Here is a 24,951-nt window from a genome sequence, read left to right on the forward strand (position 1 = left end):
CTTGATGGTGAAGTTTTGGATAATGTTATTCACTTCCCAAATCTTGGATTGGCATCACAGATGCTAGTCTTCAACTAATTCGATTCATATTGCATTAAATTAAGAGACGGCAGAAGGCACTGGGTATATCATAGACTATGAATCCTGAGAGCATGCCTGCAGTAGTAGTGAAAACGTGTGCTTCAGGACTAGTTGTACTTCCAGCCAAGATGCTCCAGTATATCTGCAACACTAGCATCTAAACGACAATGTAAATCGGTACCCACATACTTCCTGTCCACAAAAAGCGGGGCAAACTCAATTTACCCAACTACTGCAACATCATTCTACCTTTGATGATTAGCAAAATGATGGAAGGTAATAACGACGGTACCATCAAGAGGCAGTTACACAGCAAGGACCTTCTCACTGATGCTCCTGCCCCTATTACAGCCTTGGTCAAAACATGGACAAAACAGCTTAACTCCAGAGGTGAGAGGCAAGTGACTGCTCTTGTCATTCAGACTGTATTTGTCCGAATGTGGCATAAAGGAGGCAATATTGCAATCAATAGAAATCGTGTGGGAAAGTCTTCATTGGTTGGAGTCATGCCTGACAAAAAGCAAGATGGTTTTGGTTGTTGCAGGCCAATCATCTCCGTCTGGGGATATTGCACCAGCAGCTGTTTGTGGTGGTGTTCAAGGCCCTAGCTTCTTTCAGCTGCTTTATCAATGATCTCCCCTCCACCATAGGCTCAGAAGTGAATATACTCACCAATGAATTCACAGTGAGCAGTACAATTCCTGAGTCATCAGATGCTGAAGTCCATGGCCAAATGCATCAAGAGCCTGGACAACATTCAGGTTTGAGTGACTAAGTGGCAAGTAACATTCGTGTCACACAAGAACAAGGCAATGTCGAGATCCAAAAATAATCCAAAAACGATTCTTTTTCAATGGCATTATCACCAACGAAACCCCAGCCATCAACTTCCTGGGAGTTGCAATGACCAGAAACTGAACTGGTCTAGCCTGTAGCTGCAATAGCAGCTCAGAGTCTGGAGATTATACAGCAGTAGCTCACCTCCTGATTCCCCAAAACCTGTCCACTATCTACAAGTCACAAGTCTAGAGTCTAATGGAATACTCTCCACTAGCCTGGAAGAGTGCGGCTTGGACATGGATCGTGTTGGAAAGCAGGCGTTTTCTCAATTGCAGCCCATTTTTACCACATATAAAGGAATGGTCGTTTAAGCATAAAATGGACAGTGGCATAATGATAATGTCACTGGGTTAGTTTTTCAGAGACGCAGGGTAATGCTCTGGAGGCCCGGGTTCCAGATGGTGAGACATAAATGCAATAAAAATATCTGGAATTAAAAATCTGATGATGCCCACGAAACCATTGCCGATTGTCGTAAATCCCATCTGGTTCACTCATGTCCTTTAGGGAAGGAAATCTGCCATCCTTACCTGGCCTGGTCTACATGCGACTCCAGACCCGCAGCAATATGGTTGACTCTTAAATGCCCTCTAAACAAGGGGAATTAAGGATGGGCCCAGCCAGCGACACCCACACCCCATGACTGAATGAAAAAAAAAACATCTCTATCTTCACCCAATTTAACCAGCTAGGTGATTGGGATACGGAATTAGGGAGGGGTCGACTGTGTTTAGCAGAAGCTCGAGCGATCTGACACTTTCAGTGGACCGAGCCTGGAAGGCCAATCAGGGTCGCAACAAGTCTAGAATTTGCAAAGGCATGGGTGAGCATGTGAGGAACAAATTAGTTGATGTGGGGCAAAGGCGAGTAATGTTAAAACGTCAGCATGTAGGTTGTGTTTGAGAATGTATGGGATCAGATGCTCAGCGAGGAGTCTGATAGAAGGCTTGGGTTGTGTGAGAGTTTACTTCAGCCAGGGACAATGCTGTTGATGGGCCTCGGCGATGAGAGCAGACATGTTATTGTAGTGGAGTGAGCAAAAGGCAATGCCTTTGGCTTTCCTAATGTTTGGTGAGTAAGATAGTGGTGCTCATTCAAAATAAATATTGGATAAGCAACGAACAGCACAGAAGCATTGAAAGACTGAGGCGTGTTGGAGGAGAGATGGAGCTGGGTATCATCAGCGTTCCATGGAAGCTGAACCCACTTGAGAGCAGAATTAGGAAGGAAGAGCCAAAGTTAAATCCTTGGAGAAATCTGGTCGTGCCATTTTATGGTTTGAAAAAAAAGAAGTCATTTCTAGAGATACTCCAGGAATAAGAAGAATGAGATCCGGAAGGATGATTTATGAACTAGTTTTCAATTTACGTCAGGCAGGATATGGAGGGAAGAGTTTTAGGATTCGTGCCTCGATCAGTATCTCCCCTGCCTCAGAGTCAGAAGCTCTGGATTCAAGTCCATTCGTGGAATTGTTGGCCATGGAAGAACCCACCTACTGGTGCAGTGGAGCCAGCGTGTGACCGTGCCAGTCATCAGCCCGGAGAAATGGGAGGTTTAATGGCAGGAAGGGCATCCGGCTATAGAACCACCAGCCAATCGAGAGGAAGAAAAGGTTGGCGATTAACACGACAGGTGAACAACCAGCATGGTGGCATGAGACAGCCGAAAATGAAAGAAAGGAAAGAGGCAGAAACTGACCACAAATTGAACTCTGGAAAGAACTATTAACGCAGGAAAACTACATGTAAAAAGTGAGACGTGTTCAAAGGGGCACTTCCTAGTGTATGTTCTCTCTTAAAGGGCAAAAACTCGCCGTCTGTAATTAAATAATTTTAGTCAAAAATAGAAGTGAGAGATAGGATAAAATTAATATAAATGGATTATTTGAATGCAAAGAGCAGAAACGGAGTAGATTGTGAGATGTAGGGAAATCAAACGGATGCAAACAGTAGTACACTGGAAAGGGTAGAATAAATAAATACTTGTGATGGTTATCAGGGATGAGGAGAAATATTTTAACAAGGCTATTAAGAGGAAGAAGACTTCGAAGTGAAATATGGACGCGTTAAAGACAGACATAGATGATTAATACTGTAATTAAAAATCTGGAAGTGAAAAGAAAACTTGCTAAATAACCACCTTGCAACGATCTTCACAATCTCGGATGAAAATAAAATATCAGAGATAAGAAAAGAAAATAAAGAAAAGAAAACAAGGGGATGAATTCTCTGGATTTGAAACATGTTTAGAAAATGGTAATTGGGAAAATAAGGTGACAGAAGATACATAGATATTTCTGCAGTTGTCGACCGTCTCCACACAGACATTGAAAGGAGGTGAGGGAACTATGATCTCTCAAAGCTAACTGGTTTCAGGAATTGTCGCCTTGAATTGGAACATTGTAAATATAATTCTTTTGTTTAAGAACGATAGGAGAGAGCAATTTGGAGATTACATGTATATTCGTTTAACGTCTGTTATGGAGAAGTTAAGAGAATACTTTATGAGGAACAGAGTGATTAAACAAATAGACAATCACGAACTAATCAAAGAGAGCCATGATGATTTTGGAAAGGGTAAAATATATCTCACGAATCTAGTGCAATCATCTGCGGAGGTACCTATTGTTGCAGATAAGCGTTTATGGACGTTATTTATAATCACTTCTGGATGAAATTCGATAAAGATCAACATAAGAGATTATTAACAAAAATTAGAGTGTATGCAGTTGGACCTAACCTATTAATGTGAGCAGTGAATTTGTTAGGAGATAGGGCACAATGAGTCGGGATATAGGAATAACGGATAAGCACTGCAATTGACAGGGGATAACTAATGATGTCCCTGGTGGTCTACACTGGGGCCAAGGTTTTCTCCCCCCATATCTATAAATGAATTAGGTGAAGAAACAGAGGGCCGTTTTCTTACGTCGGAGGCGGCAGGGCAAAGATCGCGGCTGTGATGGTTATATCAGTAGTCTGGGAGGCACGGCCGCCGGAATGCAAATATTCAAATTGATAGCTGTGGGAGGGGAGGTTGTAAGCTCGGACGGACAATATATTGAAAGTCTTCGAGAAGGGGTTGTGGGTTGGAAATGTGCTGTTCATTCACTGGCACAGAGGATTTGGGGAGAGATTTTTCTTTGAGGAACAGATTGATGATAGCTGGTTATAAAGGGAACTGTCAGAAATGTCAGGGCCTAAGGATAGGGAACTATAGAGTCTATGTCAGTGAGCATTGGGCCCTGGGGGAGAGGGCGGGGGGGAGGGGGGGGGGTCGTTGCGGCGGCGTTACAGGCGGGATGGGGGCAAGGAATTGAAGCCAGGCGGTCAATCCTTCAGTGGCAATGCGCTTGGGTGAGCAAGAGAAGATCTCAGCGATAGCTTGAAGACCAGTACCTGGAGGGGAAACGATCTGTTAAGTTCTTTATAAACTAAACTTTGTCTGCCTCGTGCAGCATAAGTGACAAAAGTCGTTCATACCAAAATATATACTCGTAAGACGCATTCCACCATGTAATTTGAAATGTGAACAAACATAGAATATCTACTGTATTTAACTGGCAATATTTTGATCATCGTGCAGGAAGACTTCCCAGGGAATGGCAATGAGACAGTTGACACCATTTAGGATAAATCATACAATTAGAAACTTGCAATGACATAAACAATTGGAGATCGAAGTCCCAAGAGACATTTTACAGGCAGCTGAATGGGTATCGCCCGTTGTCTAATGTGGGGCAAAGTTTAAACGACCCGGTTGAATTCAGTTAAAAGGAAAACCATGCCAATGGACCATTGGATGTCGCCTACTATACACAATCAAGCAAAGTTTAAAAAAATAAACTCCCCCGTTGTATATGAGATGCCCCTTACTTGTGCTCTCTCGCAGGTAAGTCACGATACGTTCTCCATTGCCAGCTTTGTGGAAAGATGCTGCGTATACGGACAGAGGCCTCATCAAAGAAGTTGTCTTCATAATCACCCTCCACTAAAGGAGAACAGAAGATTTAGTGGCTCGATTTCAAATCCTGTAAATGGTTCAAACAAATGCGGGTGACTCTGGACAAGGGGGCACAAGGCATCGCATTTGCTGAGCGTTACACGGCACGTCTGACATCTTGGTTCATTGAAGTCAATGGCGCTCAATATTTGGTGGAGATTATAGCAGGCAACCAATACAGTGTCACCTGTTCTGTACGCCATTTTTGCCTAACTGCAACCACGTTATTTTTATTGACCAGCTTTCCTGGGCCGGTGACATTGATCCGCAGGAATTATGATTTTAGCAAGCACTTAAAAACCCAGTCCCGCCTCAGTCAAAATGATGCAACTCTTTCAAGGGTTTCTTTTTACAGCGCGGCCGACAGTCCAACCGCGGAAATTTCTTCAATTCATTTGATCCCCATTGATTGCAGTCTTGTGAGCGTGCCTCAACAGCGCCCCCATTGGAGAAACGTAGAACCACTAACGACAATTTCCGGTTCCCCACATTATTCTGTTTTCCCGGGGGTGATGACGGGCGAATGCAGGCATTTCACTGTCATTACACCGGCAAAACCTGTGCTAATATCTTGAAATAATAATTGCACAATTACATTGCTGAAAAATATGTTAAATGTGTTTTTTTTTGCTTAGTAATGCACCAAGTAGAAGTGACCTCAGGAAATTACAAACATTGTTCCTTTGTAATTCATATACTGTTGGAGATTTGAACTTTGTGCCTTGGTTAAATTGAATGATAGACAATTGCAGCTTTTATTTCCTTCCTCGCCTCTTTTGTTTTATATTGACTTCAATGGCAAGAAAAATAGCGAGAGGTGCAATAACGACGCTAATTGAACCGATCAATTCCTTTTTGGCATAATAAGATTAGAAGCAAGGATGTGTGAATGAGCTAGATGTGTATCTTGCCTGATCATAGAAAACGGGCGACGTTGGTAGCGACCTGCCAACCGGCCAACCACCCCGATTGCTATTCTGCCCCATTAAAATCCATGCGGCTGAATATTGGGCGGGGAATATATAAAAAGCGGTCGATTCAATACCACCTGCTTTGCACAGCTGGCACGGCGAATTTCCACGCAATATCTTTCCTCTTAAGTGGCAGAGCGTTTAGTATTCCGAAGATGCGGTGGGAGGCCGAGTAATGCCCCCGCCCCCACCCTTCCACTCACTACCCCGCCTCTACCCCCACCCCCACCACGACACAAAGCGCCTCCAAAAGATTCTAAGGTCAAAATCGAAACTTTCGAGTTGTAATAAACCTTTTTAACCTTGACCCTGTCAGCAAATACTTACTTCTTCCCACTGTATCGAGCTTCATTGATTGGTTATGCCTCAGTTCCACACCAAACTCGCAGCAGGTGAGAAAAACCTTTCTACATTCCATGTCCTTGACTCTCTTCGCCCGATCTTTACAGGTACGCCTCATGGGAATTTTAGTTATTCCATCGGTGCAGCAACGCCTTAGGCCTTTGTCGGTATAATGACTTACTGAAATGCAAACGGAGGCAAATAAATGACCAACTAAGTTTTGTCCAGTAGCATTTCCTGTGCTCCCCCGTGCAGGGGGACCATAATTGCAATTATGGTGTAACCGGATTTTTAGACTGAGAAATTGCCGCGCGCATCCGTGCAAAAAAAAACTGCATAATTTGAAAATCGGGTTCCATTCTCACCCCTGACTGCATTAGAGTCTAGCAGTGGACTTCGCTGGCCCTGTGACATAAAGACTGCTTAGGAGACTACGTTATGTAGCCGCCACACTCTGCATACATTCAATTTGGTGCAAGGCGAATAGGCCCACTGCCTGGTCCGTTAGAAGCATTCACTATAGCTGGAGTTCACTAACTCAGAGCGGAAGGCTAAAACGGGATGAACTCCAAGCCCCAAAACTCCAGATTGAACCCGGGCGGCGGCAGTGGCAACACTTTTGAAACTCTTAGCTCCATTTCCTTTTCATGGGTAGGAATTTAAGTGGTGGGTGACGCAACACGAGGGTTCCATTGTTCGTCATACGTCTTGATCAGTGTCCTATTCCATGGGCGGCAATGGAAAAGAATCGGTGGAAGGGTGGATACCAGTTCTACTTTTCCTGTTTCCCACAGAAGTGGAAAGTTTACACCTATGTTTCTGTTGTAAACTCAATGGGAAAGAAGTTCAGGCGTGGCGGATAATGGGCGGATGTTCCACTAAGGATAGCTTGCTGTCATCCTCCCACGTGTATTTCCGATTGGTAGAGGCTGTTCGTGTCATCGTTTTGCTTTAATTTGGATTAATATGATCACTGTTGAGTCGCAACGGAATCGCTTGCGCACTGACCAACTTAAATGAATCGCTACAGCATTTCTTCATACAACGGCCAGAAGAAAGCTGAAATTCCTCTCCCCCAAAAAGCTATTAAGGATGGTAGTTAATTGAAAAGGCCAAAACTGAGACGGGTAAGATTTTTGTTAGTGTGGGTATTGGGGAACCAATATGATTAGATGGAGTTAAGGTATAGATAAGCTGTGATCTAACTGAATATTTTTGGTGCTCCTACGTAGCAGTCCTTATCTCACCACCCAGGGCGTGAAAGCCGAGCTCATAGTGGAATTTCAGGAAAGGATTAGGTGCAGTTTAAAACCGACTTTACCATCAGAAGCCTGGGGGAACGCAGGATTTGGTGGTGGGGGCGGGGGGGTGGGGGGGCGGGGGTACGGGGGTGGGGACGCTGGATTTACATCAGGCCCGAACTGCATTGTCCACCGGAACTTCAGTGAAAATGATCTCCAACTTCAGCCCTCCACGAACCCGTTTCAAATTGCACAGTTGACCCAGCTGCCCGCCCATTGGCAATAGCTTTTTGTGGTAGACTTCTCGTTGTTCGAGGGCACCGTTCACCTGTACACAGCTAAATCTACACTATGGAATTTGGTTATCGTGGAGGAAGGGTGCATGCTGCGGGCCTCCCTCTTTTGCAGGACCCCAGAGGCGAGGAGGGCCCAAGCTGTCTAGGCAGCTTGGCTGCTGCAGTGGATGGTCGGTACGGAGTGCTTCACTGCTTTTATCCTTTGCTGCAATCCACGCTCCGTTACCATTTGGCCATGTCCGTCGAAAGTACCAAGTACTTGAAGGTGTCGCCATTCATGCCGCAATGGACTTTGTTTCGCTCCTCCAACATCTGTCTGTACACTGCTGGAGGTTAACCGAGTTCGCGAGAAAGAATGAATAGATAAGACTTGAGACAGCAGTTCCTGAGAGGGTTTTGATCAGAGGTCAGCTTCCTTTCCGTTAATGAGGCACTAGCCAGGATCCATTAAACGAATGAGACGAGAATCGCCTCACAACCTTCCAAACCCCGTTGGCATTGTAATTGTCTTCCGCAAAGGTTTAATGGTCAAAGAAGTCTGCAGCCGGCAGTCTCGTGATCTTAGTTTAAAAGAAAATGACAATTTCAGTGCGGGCGGAGTGCGGATAAAGGACATGTGGATGAAGAAGGTTTGCCTGAGGAATTTCAGTAAAATGAGCCTCAAGTTGCTCCAATATTCTGATTGTAATGAAGTTACTTGATTTCAGGATGAAACCTAAATACCGAGCATTAAATACGTTTTATTCTCAAGTTCAAGTCAATATATAGATCCTTGAACGTTTTTTTAATTATTCATTCACGGGATGTGGGCTTCGCTGGCTAGGCCAGCATTTATTGCCCATCCTTAATTGCCTTTCAGAAGGTGGTGGTGAACTGACTTCTTGAACTGCTGCAGTCCATGTGGTGTAGGTACACCCACAGTGCTGTTGGGGAGAGAGTTCCAGGATTTTGACCCAGCGACGGTGAAGGAACGACGATATATTTCCAAGTCAGGATGGTGAGTGACTTGGAGGGGAACTTCCAGGTGGTGGTGTTCCCATGTATCTGCTGCTCTTGTCCTTCTAGATAGTGGTGGTCATGGGTTCGGAAGGTGTTGTCCAAGGAGCCCTCAAGTGGTTTTGACCATATTATGGAGAGCACCTCAGCTGCTTCCTGGCAAGTTTGGCTTTGTCTGATTGACTTTGATTACATAAAACTGCGATAATGAAAATTTCGCCCGATTCCATGTTATAAATCTGAAGAGATAGACAAAGGGCTGTTGAATTGATAGCGCCTGTTTCATCTCTACCGTTTAAAGTCAAACGTATTCCCTTCGTACACTATTCCTCTAGCCGCTATTTATAAACTATGTAAGTGTAAGATTGCTTGAAAAGCAGGCAGCCTGTTAGCTGTTCTTGTATTAATATCGCAGAGGATTAATTTTATCTTTGGAAATATGGCAAAATGGATGATGTCGAGTTGCTCGTCCGTGATACAGCTGGGCGATTTTGTTTTTCGCAGAAGCAAATGAAAGGACATCAGTCAGACCACATCCATTCAATATGGGCTAGTTTGTATTGTTGCCAATAGTTAAAATGAACGGTTTATAATGATATTCCGGAAAAGGTTTGTTCTGCCCCCGCAATATCTCGGCGGTTAATTATATTGCAGTGTCTAAGCAGCGTGGGAAGGGTAATTTAAGCACTGTTCCAATGCACACTAATGAAATTGGAATAAAGTAGGAATTCGGGGAACAATGTGATCAGGACCTCGAAATTATGTCGTTCTGATTGAAATGTCATTACTTTTTTGTTCATAGTTCATCCGTAGGAGCTGGGAACAGGTTTTCGCTTCAGAATGGGTAACTAAAGAGTTTAAACACACAGAATGTGCACAAATCGCACTGTGCAATTACAAACCGTGTGACAATAGTGAGCAATTCTGAACGATTTGTGTCTTCATATTTAACATTCTTTCTTACATTTTCCCATATACTGCTCTTGAATGTCCAGTGATCTTTTCATTCTTCTGTTATCTGTTTTGCATGAATATCCTGCAAGGACACAATATTAGTTAATTAGAAACAATGTGAATCGTTCACGTTTCTAACAATTAACAGAGCTCCGTTGATGTGACATTCCGAAAACTAAATACATCTTTTGCTCATTATGGAATATGAATTAGATATTAATTGCCACCCACAATGTTAGCGTATTTTTCTGGGTTTGAACCTAATGATAAGTACGTCTAGTAACAACATTAACGATTCGAGTAACCCACAAAAGAACCTCAAAGGTTCTCTGCTTCGTTCCTGAGTTGCATTCATCTAAACACTGTGCGGGTGAAAACACGTCCTCGTTCTTTGAGGACTTGATATCGCCATCGGGAATGGTTGATGAGGCAGGACCTAACATAGATTGAGGTTAAAGCTTCACCATCCTGCGTACAGGAATTCTTCCTCGATGGAACAAATTTCATTTAAATGCAAACGTCACGTCACGCCCACATGGATTTTTAAAAAAACAATCACGTGATTAATTTCCTACTTCTAACAGCTTTTCAGGCTAAGGTTCCCTCTCACATCTGTAACCTACTCCTGGCACTGAGCAGCCGCATTTCCTGGTATAGTAGGATTCTGGCAGGTGGGATTGGCCCCTCACACCGATGCTTGCTAAATGATTCAGGGAAACTTGCCGGTGCAATTGCAGACACCAGATCATAAACCCTCATTGCTGCGGCAGCAAGTTATTGATGGAACATCTGCCTTTTTTTTTAAACAATAGGGTTCAAAACACTTTTAGTAAACGTTATCACATGGCCTATACCATGCTTCATAGAATGAAGCAACTTTAAAACACAGGCGGCGGCCATTTTGCTCATTGTGCCTGTCCTTTAGGGAAGGGAATCTGCTGCCATTACCTAGTCTGGCCTATATGTGACTCCAGGCCCACAGCCATGTCATTGACGCTTAATACTGCCATCTGCAATGGCCCAGCAAGCAACTCAGTTCAAAGGCATTTAGGGATGGGCAACAAATGCCTTGCCAGCCACACCCACATCCTCTGATGGATGCCCTGTAAAGGAAGTATCCAATTGTTCCCGCTTCCTATCTCTTTCCTCATAGCCCTGCAAAATTTCATTTCATGAGTATATATAATTCTGCTTTGGAAGTTAAGTTGAATCAATTTTCACTGCCATTTAACACGAAGCATTCCACAATCATAACAACTCATGAAGTCAGAAAGTGCTGTTCACCGCTTCCCGCTCCCCCACCCTTCCCTGTTCTTCATCCAAATGTCGGAAATCCTTTGGTTAGTCCTTTGGTTAGCAGGCGCATTATTCCTGCTATTGCTAACAGTTTGTTACCATCGATTCTAAGAAACCCTTCATTCGCTTCAGCTACGTGTTTAGATGCGATAAACTGAGGCTGTTCTCCTTGAGGAATAGAAGGTTGAGAGATGATTTGAAACAGGTCTTCAACATTACGAGGAGTCTAGAAAGGATAGATGGGAAAACTCTTCCCATTGGCGGAAGGAGACGTCACCATTGGAAGGTAAGCGGAAAAATAACCAAAGTTGACATGAGGATTGTGCAGTGACTGATTAGGATCTGTAATGGGCTACCTCAGAGTGTGGTAGAGGCATATTCAGTGTTGCCTTTCAAGATAGGTATCTGCTACTGACATTACGAGGGGAGTGGGGCTAGATGAGTTGACCTGGCAGAGAGCCGACATGGATACAATGGGCCGACTAGTTTGTTTCTATGCTGTGTCCAATTTATATTCTATGATTCGTAAATTTAAACAGCCTTAATACATCTTTTCTTAATCTTCTCTCCCCTGAAGGGAGCAATCCCAGATTACCTACTCTCTTCGCACAGCTGACGTCTATAAACTCTTGTACTATTCTTGCTGAGCTCCTCCACAACCTTCCCAATTCCTGGGCATCCTTGCTAAAGTCTGGTGCCCAGAATTCGCCGCTACATTCCAGCTGAGACCTAAACACTGACTCAGATGCATTTGAGTGAAATTTCTGTTTTTCTTCTATGCCCTTACTTGCAAAGTCTGGATTTATAGATTCTGCTGAAAGCTTGATCAAGTTGTACTGCCACCTCCAATTGTTTGTGTAAATGAGCCTGAGACCTTCAACGAACAATTTCTAAGCAATACGTAATTATGAACAGGTCTTCTTTAATCATGCATGCATCAATTTGAAAAAAAAAATCAGGTCCACAGACGACTGCTGTTTGCCATAATTCCTTATTTTTACATACTACCTTCGTGTCACCTATATCCGATCTGCACTCCTTTGCACTGTTGGCTTACCATTCCGAATCGTTGACAATTCAGCATTGGAAATAAATGTCAGTCCAGCATCCATGAAAACACGAGGGCTATCAGCACCACCTCCAAATGTGCATCCAAGATCATAGGAATTCATCTCTTCAAAGACCTACTCAGAGGGAAAAGTCAAATGGGAACAGTGCATAAAGCAAAAGCTCGCCAACACTGGATTTTTCCTCATCTCATGTCTGGGTCTATCGTGGACTCATCGGTGGGTTATGAATATTAGGATGAGTCAACAACTCCATTGCCATTGTGTCACACGGCTACCAGGGTGGTAGAAGACACACTAGATGAGCTTTGGTCTTGTTATCTCCACCAGCTCATTGATGCTCCATTAGTTAATTTCAATCGTAAAAATTGCAGGTGCAAAGTAACCTTTTTTTTTCCAGATCCCTGGCCTAGCAATGGAGGCAATCAGGGTTTATGAAGCTGCCTCACGGCTCATGGTGAGCATGGCATCTGTGTGGATGACACATGGAATCTGAATCATCTGTGATGCCTGCCAGGGCATATAGTCAAATGACCTTAAAAACCCTTTTTCTATGTTCCTAGACCAAAGGTTTTCATTCCGAACCAACAGCAATGTTACTGCCTTCTAAGTATGCCACTGTGTTAGGGAGCAGCTCCCAAAGAATGAAGCACAGCTGGTAGAAAAGTGTCATGCTACACACCCCAGAAATAATACAATGTTCCTGTTAGCTCAGCATAGGATATTTCAAATCGACACAATCAGGTTTTGGGATTGCTATCCCTAAACTCCAATGTTCTCTGAAGCAAAACTTTGTATCCAGCCAAAGCGCCGACTGTAAGTCACTTACTTTGTTGGGTGTCAGTTTATTCTTGTTGTTGAGAACATAAATCGCTGTATCGACAATGGCAAGAGACAGATGTCCCCTGTCTTCAGTTTTAATAATTATGTCAGCGTTGCCTCCCGGTTTATATTCCTTGTGCATATCTTTTATCGTAATCTGGGAAAAACAACAGCATTACCAGTAGACTATCAAGTAGAGAATGGGACAATTTTCCTGAGCACAGTGTGTGGTGACCGCTCATTGAATGGCAACGCCCAGCTTCTCAACTTTGCTGGTTTAATATTAAGGAACAGCGCCCTCTAAATTCAAGAAACGGCCTGAAAAGAATCAAGAGTGGCACTGGGGGGTATGAATGGATAGAATCGTCTGAGCAGCTGGGAAACTGACGACGCCTCTCATGGGAATGCGAGTTGGCAGAAGATCCCAGCGCACCACCATGCTTTGCCCGGGCACAAGTGACCTGTGTTCCCAGTGAAACGTCCTGTTGGCATCAGGGTGCCCGGGAAGCTTCCAGTCACTGTGCCTTTGCTACTTATGAATCACATGCTCCAGATATGAAACCTGATTCACATTAGTTTTGAAAGAGATGTTTAAGTGAACAGGCTCCCGAAGACCACCACTCTCTCCCCCCCACCCCCTCCCCATCCCCCAACACCTCCCCCCCCCCCCCCCCCCCCCCCCCCACCCCTGCCCCCCACATCCCCGCCTTCACCTCTGATATAGAGGTCGCAGCTTTGCAGGGTGAAATCGTTGCTTTGTGTAAGGCCTCCGAAGGTAGCCTACAGCCGTACTTGGGAAGAAAGTAAGAGGGTCTTGTTATTCTACACCAAAACAAGATGAACCTAGCCATAAGATGTTGAACATTTCTAATGTTACGGATGGACACGCTGCATGGCACATCACTGATATTCCTCATCAGCAAAAGCACAAGGACCTTCATGTCTACATTGTTCGTAAGCTGCCCCAGAGTAAATATGTTTACTTGGCATATGTGAAGGCAATTATATTCATACCTTTCCTTCGCAGACGTTCTTAACATCAATCCACACGGAATTTGCCACCATTTCGATTTTGCCCCCGACATTTATGTAATAGTAGAGAACTAGTCTGGCCGCTGGAACCATAGAGATGCTCAATGAGATAGGCAGGTTTGTAAAATCCGATTTCGGAATTTCACCCATTTGGAGCACTTTGCCTTTGCTTATAACCTATGGGGACAGGAGCTCCAAGATCAGGACATGCACGATCGACAATCTCGTAGAATAGATACAGTCCAAGATGGCCTGAATATGTATATGTGTATACATGAGTGTGCATGCATTGTGTCCCTTTGCATGAATGTGTGTGTGTGTATTTTCATGTGCGTCCATTTTGCGCGCGCGAGTGTGTGGCGCATACCTGTATATTCCCAAGTCGAGAAAGGAACAATAAAAATGATCCAAGTTCATTATTCTATCGTTAATCATTTCAACGTCTCTGTTTGTATATAAATTTGAGTTCCGGTGCAATTATGAAATAATGATGTACTCACCAGATAGTAATAGACCATGAAACCGCTACTGCCTGCAGGAGTGACAGCTGATATACCTGCTGGAAAAGAGCTATCTGGATCGAGTATGCTGTGCGGTACATTGACGTAGAGGTAACTCTTGCTCTTAGAATGGTAGATCCGCACAGTTTTTTTTGCTTCACTGATTTCTCTTCCAGGAGCCCCATCCCCAGCTATCACCTGGCAGATCAAGACATACACAGCTTTATTCAATCTTTCCTCATTTGGTTGCTCTTGTCCACTCAGAGAAGTAGATATTTCTGTAGGAATAACTTGGTTTATCAACCTTTTCACTGATTTACTGAAACATCAGTGTGTGATCATTGTTCTATTCAATAATAATGCACAGATCTTAATATGTTCCTACCATATTTAGCTTTGTGAATTTTAACTGTCCATTATCGGTTTCTGCCGAGCAGGATAAAAGCTTCACTTGGATAGTATGGAGCGCGATGTGATATCAAGGCGTTAATAACTCCTATTAGCAAGAATGCAAACACAGAGCTCTGCTTCCATTTTTTGAGACACATTTTCCAGCAAGTTCGAGGTGCTACACGTTACTCTTTAAAATGTCCCAGGAATGTTGAAGTATGCCTCATCAAACTCAGCTATCAAGAAGAACTTACACAGGAGTATTCTGCTCGGTGACGCTCAGTTTGGGTTCTGGCAGGGCCTGTCAGCTCCCGACCTCATGACAGCCTTGGTGAGAACACGGACAAAAGAGGTGAACGCAAGAAATGAGGTGAGAGTGGCTGCTTTTGACATCAAGGCAGCATTTGACCGAACATGGCATCAAGGAACGCTAGCAAAACTGGAGTCAATGGGAAGCGGGGGGAAAACTGTCCACTGGTTGGAGACGTACCGAGCCCATACTGCTCCATTTGGTGAACCGATAATCTGTGAAATCAGCAGCACTAATTGCCCAATTCTTATCGTTCAATGTAACTATTAATGATGGTAACAACATATAACTTTGATAAATATAGCCTGCTATTTCATTCTTGGGGCATGGGCATAGTTAATGTGGCCACGAGTTACTCGTCATCCCTTCCTACCCTTATGGAGACAGTGGCATCTTCTCGAACCTCTAAAGTCTAAGGGATGAAGGTAGTCCCATAATTTTGCATACCACCACCATATGTCCAGGAAAAAATAAAAAAAAACTGCCGTACATTTAAATGAAGAGCATTAAAACATTCTCTATCCTATGCAAATTTAGACAACTAAGCAGGGGGACAAGAGCAGGATAGTGCATGAGCAATGTTCCCACATGTCACAACTCGAGTTCATTTAGTATGTGCCAATTACTGGGGGTTCTATTTGCTCTAATTGGAGCTTTGGCGTCATTAACAGAGTTCTCGGACTTTCTTCCATTCCAAGTTTTACTCAACCTCATGTGCCTGATTTCCACGCCCCCCCCCCCCCCGCCCCCACCACCGCCACCACCACCCCCCCCCCCCCCCCCCTCCCCCGCCCCTCACCCTCCGGATGTGGTGTTGATCCATAACTAGCGTGCACTGCAGCGCATCATCAAATTATCATTTACAATGAGCAAGTTTTGTGTCTGAACCAGAACCTCGGAGTTCAAAACCCATCCCAGGGCCCGATGGCGAAGGAATAACGCAGCCAAACAGTTTGGGTTTCAATTTGCAAATCCTGCCAACACCCGCCAATGGCAGAATGCTAAAACGTGGGAGAGATTCCTAGTCAGCCATGTGATGGAAATGAATTGGAGCCTCTACCACATGTCCACATCTCCAGGCTGCAACCTGCATGCAAAAGTGTTACGTTGGACATTAACTCGGACCCCTTTGTTGGCTCAGCTGGCTGAACGGCTGGTGAGGTGCCGATAAAATGAAGTTGAATCCTGGTTCCAGCGGGGTGGAGTTGCCCCCCCCCCACCCCCCCTCCTTACCTATCCGTAGTGGTGCTGCAGATCAGACCTGCCTTCGAGCAGAAAACTGAAGAAGTGTTCTTAATAATCTATAACACTATAATAGGCAATTTCTGTCTACCTGTGCTTCCCTGAATGGTCGGTGGCTTGATTTAGTGGGTGGAGCAGGCAGGTGGGGTGTGTGGAGGATTGGCGAGGGTATTGTCAGGAGTCACGACCGCTAAGTTAAGACGTGCAAAACAAACTTGTTGATATATTTTTGCTTGTTTTGAATAATTGTCTGCTTATTCGGGCCAGCCAAACACACTGCAGCTAACAGTTCGGACTGACCTCAGACCTGGCTCCTAGGCATTATCAACGGTCCTATGGCCAGGAAAGGCCAGGGCCCGCCTACTGTGGCCCTCCCAACTGATTTTCATCTCGCTCTGCCCGCTTTCCTCCCTCTTCCACCATCCCCTTCCCTGCCTCCAACCATTCTGCCAGTAAGATGGGAGTCATTTCAACTTACATGATACAGTAATTCTAGGGATCAGAAAGTGAGAGGAGTTGGGGTCGAGGATGTGTTGTCCTCCCTCAAAAAGAGTGTTACATTTCTGTGAGTTTTAGTCGGTATGAATGTTGTAATCATAAACTGTAGTATGTAAGTGCAGGGAGGCACCTCAATGTGCAAATACTGAATTGAAAGTAAAAATTTTTGCACCTTGTCTAATGTCCACTTCCACCTGTTGTGCAGTTCTATACATTTTATGCGCCACTATACATTTTATGACTAAAACGGGTTTTCGGGGAAAAAATAGCGGTTGCTGATTTGCGGGGTAATCGCTCAGACGTGATGTCTATCGGAGTACGTGAGGCACGTGTGGCTGAATGCCAACGGTCATTGGTGGCGCTAGCGGTGACGTGGGGATTTTGCGGGAAAAAGTGAACAAGGAAGGTGCCGAACAACCAAGTTATCCTGGCTAAAATAGTTTGGAGAAGAGGATAATGCCGGTGTGGGCAGGGGAGGAGTGACACCATGAGTGCAGGAGGTGGGGAGTGGGGGATGGTATGGGGGAAAGGAGGGGGCAACATTGGAGAGGGGGAGGCGACATGGGAGAGGGCAGAGGGAAGCCATGCGTGGGAGTGCGAAAGGGGAACAACGTGGGAGGAAGGCATGCGGGTCTGGGGTCCTGCATGGGAGGGGCACCTACATGGGATATGTAGACTGGGAGGGGTGCAACCTGGAGTGGGGCAGAATGGGAGAAGGACAGAGTGGGAGGGGGATGGCACATTGGAGGGGCATCATATTGGGGGGAAGCTCTGAGTGGCGTTAACAGATAGAGGTATGGTATTGGTGGTGTGTTGGCATGGGAGGGAGTGAATTGAGTATGGAGATGGCATAGGAGGGAGGGACAGTTAGGAGGGGTTGGATCTAAATGTCTTCAGAGAGATAAAACAAATAGCATGGAAATAGAATGGGAAGGATGGCATTGGAAAAATCGGATGACGTGATATTAGGAGTTAAAGAAACACTGTTGCAATACTGATATTAATTTCACCACAGATCTTTGGTGGATTATTCAGCAAGGAGAGTCCAACAACAAGGTTACACTAGCTGGACGGATTTGTGGAGGAGGCGCAGCATGAGAGGGGTGATAGCATGGCAGGAGAAATCATGGGGGTGGCGGGGGAGGTGCCACGGGAAGGGAATATTCCGAAGGAGGCAAGCAATTGGTGCGATGGAGAAGAAGGGGTGCTGTTGGCATGACGTAAGAGAGATGAAAGCAAAGGGCTTGGTATCTCATGCCAGAGATCTCCCTGGAATGATGAAATAGCATGGGATTGGGACAAGGAAGTGCCGTTGCAACTAAGATACCAATTTCACCATAAATGTTACGAGACTCTCTTCTAGTTCCAAATAATTCACATTGTGCCTTCCTGATCAAGAACCATGTGCTCTACTTATCCGATAATCTCTTCGGAATTGTCTGACCGAGAGCTTTATGGATGTAGAGCTGTTTGAAATATTTTTCTCTACCCCATACTAACACAGTTAGCTCAATGAATGAAAGTTTAGGGGCCATAAAATAGAAACATTTGTTCGTACCTTAATATCAAAAAAATCTGTATTTGAGGGGGATGCCATTGTTAACAAGACATGGCCGTTTTCCCCCGTATATTGTGGTGATTTTCCCTCTAACTTCACAGGAACATCTGAGGCAGGAGATCCATCAGGATAAGTTACCTGGACCTGCAAAGCAAAATGACAGCTGAGAGAGAGAGAGAGAAAGAAACACCATTCAGTTGCTCAGCCTGATGGGCTGCGGTGATTTAGGAATTTGTCCTCATGTACTAACCAAAATAGCCCAATTTTTCCTCCTCTGAATTTCGGTGATGCTAATGTCACACTCTGCAGCTAGGCACCCCCAAATCGCACTAACTATTTATAAGATACCGTGCGCCCTATCGGTATGACATCACAGGGCGCTACGTTTGAGCAGACCCATGTTTTTAACTCTGCCTGTTTCTAGAAAGAGGCGAAAAAGCTCTTGAAAGCCTGTGCGGCGAATCCGACTGTAAATTGACGCAAACCCAATGATTTAGACCAGGCGTATGATGCTGCAAATGTATATTCAACCGTAGGGCATCTAACCCGGATAAAGCAATGGCATGGGCCATTCGAAATAAAAACGGAAAGTGCTGGAAAAACTCAGCAGGTCTGACAGCATCTGTGGAGAGAGAAACAGAGTTAACATTTCGAGTCAACGTGACCCCTCTTCAGAGTTCATACGGACTCGAACCGTTAACTCTGTTTCTCTCTCCATTGATGCCGTGAGACCTGCGGAGTTTTCCCAACATTTTCTCTTTTTTTTTTCAGATTTCCAGCATCCGCAGTATTTTGCTTTTACCTTGGCATGGGACATTTGTCTATTTTGGTTGATTTGATTCCTTCCCTCGGTTACATTGGGCTTTGTTCTTACATCAACATCCATGAATTAACCATCAGCTGCACACTAGACATGCAAAATACTGCTCACATAAAAGCCTAACGGAGTATTTTTTTTGAATGAGTTGTTAAAAGATGCTGGCGTTTGCTCTCTAATATCATATAAAAATGCATTGCCTGTCCGCTTGGGGGTCATTCTTCGCTTGATCGTAATATTCATACTTAAAGTGATGCAAAACTGCAAGGCTCTTGCGTTTTCCAGATCTCCCGCTGTAACCTTCAGGAAGGTGGGTAAACATCCGGGAGAATTATTATAAATGGCACCTACCTCCCGAGATTCTCACTGATCTACTGCGGGAATTAAGGCGGGGGTTCATGAAGCCCTGTCGAAATTCCAAACCTAATGCGAACCTGGCCTATAGCTGGCACCGCTCCACAGCACAAGCTTGTTTGAAATGCAGCACCAATCGACATTGAAATGACAAACTACTTAGGAATATTTAATGGTCGCTAGGTGGCAAAGCTAAACCAGGTCGGAATCATCTTCTGAAATTGAAGCTAATGTGCATTTTGTGTGCAATGCTGCTAAAATTCCAATTGTAGGGATCCATGATTTATGCTGACCAAAGTGTTCCATGTTGGCAACAGTGGCTGGAGATTTGAAAACGTTTAGTTTCTGCCTGTTAATATTGGTCACCTTACGGCCTAAACATGCAGAGGCTGATTAAGAGTTACACATTCCCGGGTGGATTAACGTAGTGTTTCAACTCACTGTATCGATACATACCTGCACAGTAAATGGAAATTTGGGCACAAAGTAGTCACTTGTCTTTGATAAATCGATCACATATGGCGAGGAGACAAACTTGATGTTTCTGAGCTCTACTTCCTCCATTTCTCCACCTAGAGGAAATAGATGGATGTATTCATCTTACCGTATGAATTTATTTTATTTTGTTTAATTGATTATTATATTTTGTTTTATTTACAATAAAATAACACCGCAACTTTTCATGGAAGAGTGTAATTGATGCAGTGTTAATAATTGGTATAATTGAGGGGACAACTTCAAAAGACTCTCCCTCTCTCTATATATAGATATATATATATATAGATAGATAGATAGATAGATAGATAGACAGATAGACAGACAGACAGACAGACAGACAGATAGACAGATAGATAGATAGATAGATAGATAGATAGATAGATAGATAGATAGATAGATAGATAGATAGATAGATAGATAGATAGATAGATAGATAGATAGATAGATAGATAGATAGATAGATAGATAGATAGATAGATAGATAGATAGATAGATAGATAGATAGATAGGTAGGTGGGTAGATAGGTAGGTAGATAGATGGATATTATGCATATATGATTCTTCGTTAAGACAGAGGGACTAACACAATTTCACTACTCCATTGTTATTCCCCAGGTCTCGGATTTATGGTTACTTCTTCCTCATAATAAAACATATTGCATTCTACCACGTGGTTGCACTCTTGAATTTCACCCATATTAGTATTTGACATATACGACTCTGCACACAATATAAATGGAACATTGGAACATGGAGCTCATACAGGGCAAAGTAGCCTGCTTGATTGGTCGCCCATCCACCACCTTAAATGTTTACTCTCTCCACAGATGCACCGTGGTCGCAGTGTGCACCATCTACAAATGCCATGGCAACAACTCGCCAGGGGTCCTTCAAAATGATTTTCCAGATATGCGAAATGATGGGTCCACCAGGACAGTCTTGCTTCTGTACCTTGGAAAGGAGAACTATGGGTATGAAGGTAGCAGGAAGATCCCCAGAAGAGATGACGTCAATTGCAAGCCTTCCTTGCTTGGAAACAGACTAACCTAGAAAGTTCTCTTGTACGTATTTCTGCAGCTTCTCCGTGCTTTGTCCTCTACACTGTTATTCTTAGGGTCCATTTTAGAATAATTTAAGCCCACTAATATCACTGCTCTAAAGTTCTTGCATCTTTCAGCAATTTACCCGGAAATTTGTTCTACCTTCTTCTAACTCTTTAGTGGCCCACTTCTTCCACCCAGAAACGGAACAGATCATATGTTATTCATTAATTCGAGCCAAATAGATTTTGTCTTCGAATCCTCTAATTCAACATTTCTTTCTAGTGCTGTAATACTACTTTCGAGCAATACTGACAGCCCCTCATTGATTTCCGCCCCTATCTTTCCTGGATATATTATAACAAGTGATATTAAATGCACATTGCACCTCCTGCTTGAGCCAAGTCTTGACGCCACCACGTTATAATCCCATGTGACTACTCCAGCATATAGCTTACCAATTTTTTTTACCACGCCCTGACCATCTATGAAGATGCTCGCCAAACTGATCTCGGATTTCCTCGGTGTGGTCCCTATTCTTTCTTCTCTACTCTGTAACCTTCCACTGTTTGACTCGCCCCATCCTCGTCTCATCTTGTATCCCCTGTCTAATGTTTTATTGTGATTCACCTCCTCCTTCCAAATTCGTTTGACCCCTTCCTTACACAGCTGGTTAACCTACTTGCGTGGACATTCTAACCCATCTTTACTCTACTGATTCACCCCGCTGCAGAACTGGCTCGAATACAGTAGGAATCCGAAACTCTCCCTCCTGTACATTTTGTTTGATTGTGCTGCAACCTGTCTCATTTTACTGCTCATTATGCGCAATATGAAGTGGCAGCGGTAATCATCCAGAGATTATTACCTCCGATCGCCTGCACTTTACTTTCCTCCCTAAACCCCGAATACCCGTCTCCAAGGGGACAAACCTTTCCCTACTTGTGTCATTGGTCCCATCATGGACCAGCTGCTCTTGCTCCCCTGCCCCCACAACACTTCCTCTACCTGTTCAGTGATGCCCTTTACCCTAACGCGAGGGAGGCAACAAGACATGGACACTCACTCCAACGGTTATACAAATTCCTGCCAGCCCTCCTGGCTATCGAATTTCTACCTGCTTATCGTCCATCAGGAAGACGCAGTGATGGCAGGGTCAATGGTACAAGGTCAGAACGCCGACAACTAATCAGCGGAGCGTACAATGGAAAATAGAAGTGAGCTCATATCTTCGCGCACGTCCTGAGAATAACTCTTAAAATGCGTCTAAAATTGGATAGAACTGCAATTAGTTCACTTACTGGATGTTTCAAAAACTGTTACCGCCATGTACAGATGGTATCCCACAAGATCAGCCATACTTGCCAATTTTTTCATTTTTTTCGATAGCATTTCTGTCGTTAGGGAAGACGCCGCTACTCCGGCCTTGATCTGTAAGCGAGAATCGATGTTCATATTATCCGAATATACTTCAGGGAATTTGTTTGCTTCCAATGTTTCCCACTCGTTCTGTCCCCAATATCAACATTGCTTCCATGCTGTTTCTTTACCCTCAGAGTACCACAGGTCGTATGATTCAGCATTTAACCATGGGCATGGCCCTTAACTACATTTAAACCAGCTGAATGAAGTCCCTGTTAGAATCGGTGAACAAAGGATTTTTGATGATACTGTGAAGCAGCGAGAGCGGACTGTGCGCATTAAAGGAGATATGGGATTCTAGTGCATACATATTTATCATTCTTACTGAAAAAGCCGAACAAGGATGCTCAAGTAAAGGCGTTGGGTTTAAAATTTGGGTTGTGAGGGTGGGGGCGAGGGGGAAGGAAGGAATATTGGATCAGCTGCTCATTATACGCCACATGATCTGCTGTTCCACTGCAGCCTATTTAATTAAGCATCAGACGGTGAACATAACGGGTGGTCGATAGTGCATCTTGTGTATGTGTGTGTGTGTTTATATCTAACGCCACAATTTATAATTTTTTGTCTTAAATTTCAAAATTACACTTCTGTGCGTCAGAGATACATTTAATAACATCCACCACGATTAAAATTGGTGCCCTGAAAGTTTGGTGCTGTAAGTCTGTAAATTTCATGTGACGCAAGCTTCAAAAACAAACGTGTTTTTTTTTGTTCAGGATTACGCCCGATGAACTCTCTTTCTTGATCAAATACTGACGATTATTATCGACTCTACACCGCACCCCACCCAATCCCCCCCTCCCCCCACCCCCACATTGTATTTATCAATGTCGTGTACTTTTCGAAATCATAAGGTTTGAAAAACACTGAAGCAGTATGTTTTGATAATAACGAAGAACAAAGAAAAGTACAGCACAGGAACAGGCCCTTCGGCCCTCCAAGCCTGCGCCGATCATATTGCCCATCAACTAAAACATTTTGCACTTCCGGGGTCCGTATCCCTCTATTCCCATCCTATTCATGCATTTGTCAAGCTGCCTCTTAAACACCACTATCGGACCTGCTTCCACCACCTCCTCTGGCAGCGAATTCCAGATACTCACTACCCTCTGCGTAAAAAACTTGCCCCGCACGTCTCCTCTATAGTTTTCTCCTCTCACCTTAAATCTATGTCCCCATAGTAATTGACTCTTCCACCCTGGGAAAAAGCTTCTGACTATCTACTCTGTCCATGCCACTCATAATTTTGTAAACTTCTATCAAGTCGCTCCTCAATCTCCGTCACTCTAGTGAGAACAATGCGTTTCTTCAACCCCTCCTCATAGCTAATAACCTCCAGACCAGGCAGCATCCTGGTAAACCTCCTCTGCACCCTCTCCAATGCCTCCATATCCTTCTGGTAATGTGGCGACCTGAATTGCACGCAATAGTCTAAGTGTGGCCTAACCAAGGTTCTATACAACTGCAGCATGACTTCCCAGCTTTTATACTCAATACCCCTGCCAATGAAGGCAAGCATACCATATGCCTTCCTGACTACCTTATCCACCTGCGTTGCCACTTTCAGTGACCTGTGGACCTGTACACCCAGATCCCTCTGCCCCTCAATGCACTTAAGTGTTCTGCCATTTACTGTATAATTCCTGCCTGTATTAGACCTTACAAAATGCATTACCTCGCATTTGTCCGGATTAAACTCCATCTGCCATTTCTCCGCCCAAGTTAACTCTTTAAGTTGACAGCAACAATTCATATTTAGACAGTGCCTTTAACTCAATAAAACATCTCAAGCCGCTTCGCAGGAGCATTATAAAACCAAATGTGACCCTGAGCTATCTAAGCAGATGACCAAACGATAAGATTTGGCGAGTCTCTTAAAGGGGGAAAGCAAGCCAAAGAAGCGGAGATGTTTAGCGGCGGTATTTCAGAGCTTAAAGGCTGGGCAGCTACAGTAGCGGCCAGCAATGGTGGAATGGTTAAAAGTGGGCATGCTGATATGGCAGAATTTGATGAGCACGGACATCTTGGAGCCTTGTGGAACTGGAGGTGATTACAGAGATAGGGAGGGGGTTTAATAACAAGGATGAGAATTATAAAATCAAGGCCTTGTTTCACCAAGAGCCAATGTAGGACAGTGAGCACAGAGGGGTCATACGTGAATGGGACTTCGCGGGAGTTAAGGTATGGGCGACAGAGTTTTGTATCACCGCAAGTTTCCGGAGGGTAGAATGTGGGAGACGAGCTTCGGAACATAGAAATTCGAGGCAATAAAGCCAGGACTGAGGTTTTAGCAACAGATAAGCTGACAGTGGGATGAAGTCTGAAGAATGTTCAACATTAACATAATGAATTTGAACATTTATTCAATGATAATAATGA

General features: G+C 44.1%; 1 protein-coding gene across 2 annotated transcripts in view; it reads right to left on the bottom strand.

Annotated features, from left to right (window-relative positions):
* Positions 1–24,951, bottom strand: part of LOC144695785 (complement C4-like) — a 96,522-nt gene that overhangs the window by 55,582 nt on the left and 15,989 nt on the right. For both annotated transcript variants that reach the window (XM_078566768.1, XM_078566767.1), the window contains exons 9-18: positions 22,449–22,578; positions 20,066–20,181; positions 18,439–18,582; positions 14,441–14,638; positions 13,923–14,117; positions 12,916–13,065; positions 12,077–12,203; positions 9,734–9,805; positions 6,222–6,416; positions 4,797–4,911 (exon numbers count right to left, since the gene is read on the bottom strand). In XM_078566768.1, the coding sequence (XP_078422894.1) occupies positions 4,797–4,911; positions 6,222–6,416; positions 9,734–9,805; positions 12,077–12,203; positions 12,916–13,065; positions 13,923–14,117; positions 14,441–14,638; positions 18,439–18,582; positions 20,066–20,181; positions 22,449–22,578 (1,442 nt within the window). The remainder of the gene's footprint in view (positions 1–4,796; positions 4,912–6,221; positions 6,417–9,733; positions 9,806–12,076; positions 12,204–12,915; positions 13,066–13,922; positions 14,118–14,440; positions 14,639–18,438; positions 18,583–20,065; positions 20,182–22,448; positions 22,579–24,951) is intronic.

This window comes from Cetorhinus maximus, chromosome 21 (genome assembly GCF_964194155.1).
Source record: "Cetorhinus maximus chromosome 21, sCetMax3.hap1.1, whole genome shotgun sequence".
NCBI classification, from domain to species: domain Eukaryota; kingdom Metazoa; phylum Chordata; class Chondrichthyes; order Lamniformes; family Cetorhinidae; genus Cetorhinus; species Cetorhinus maximus.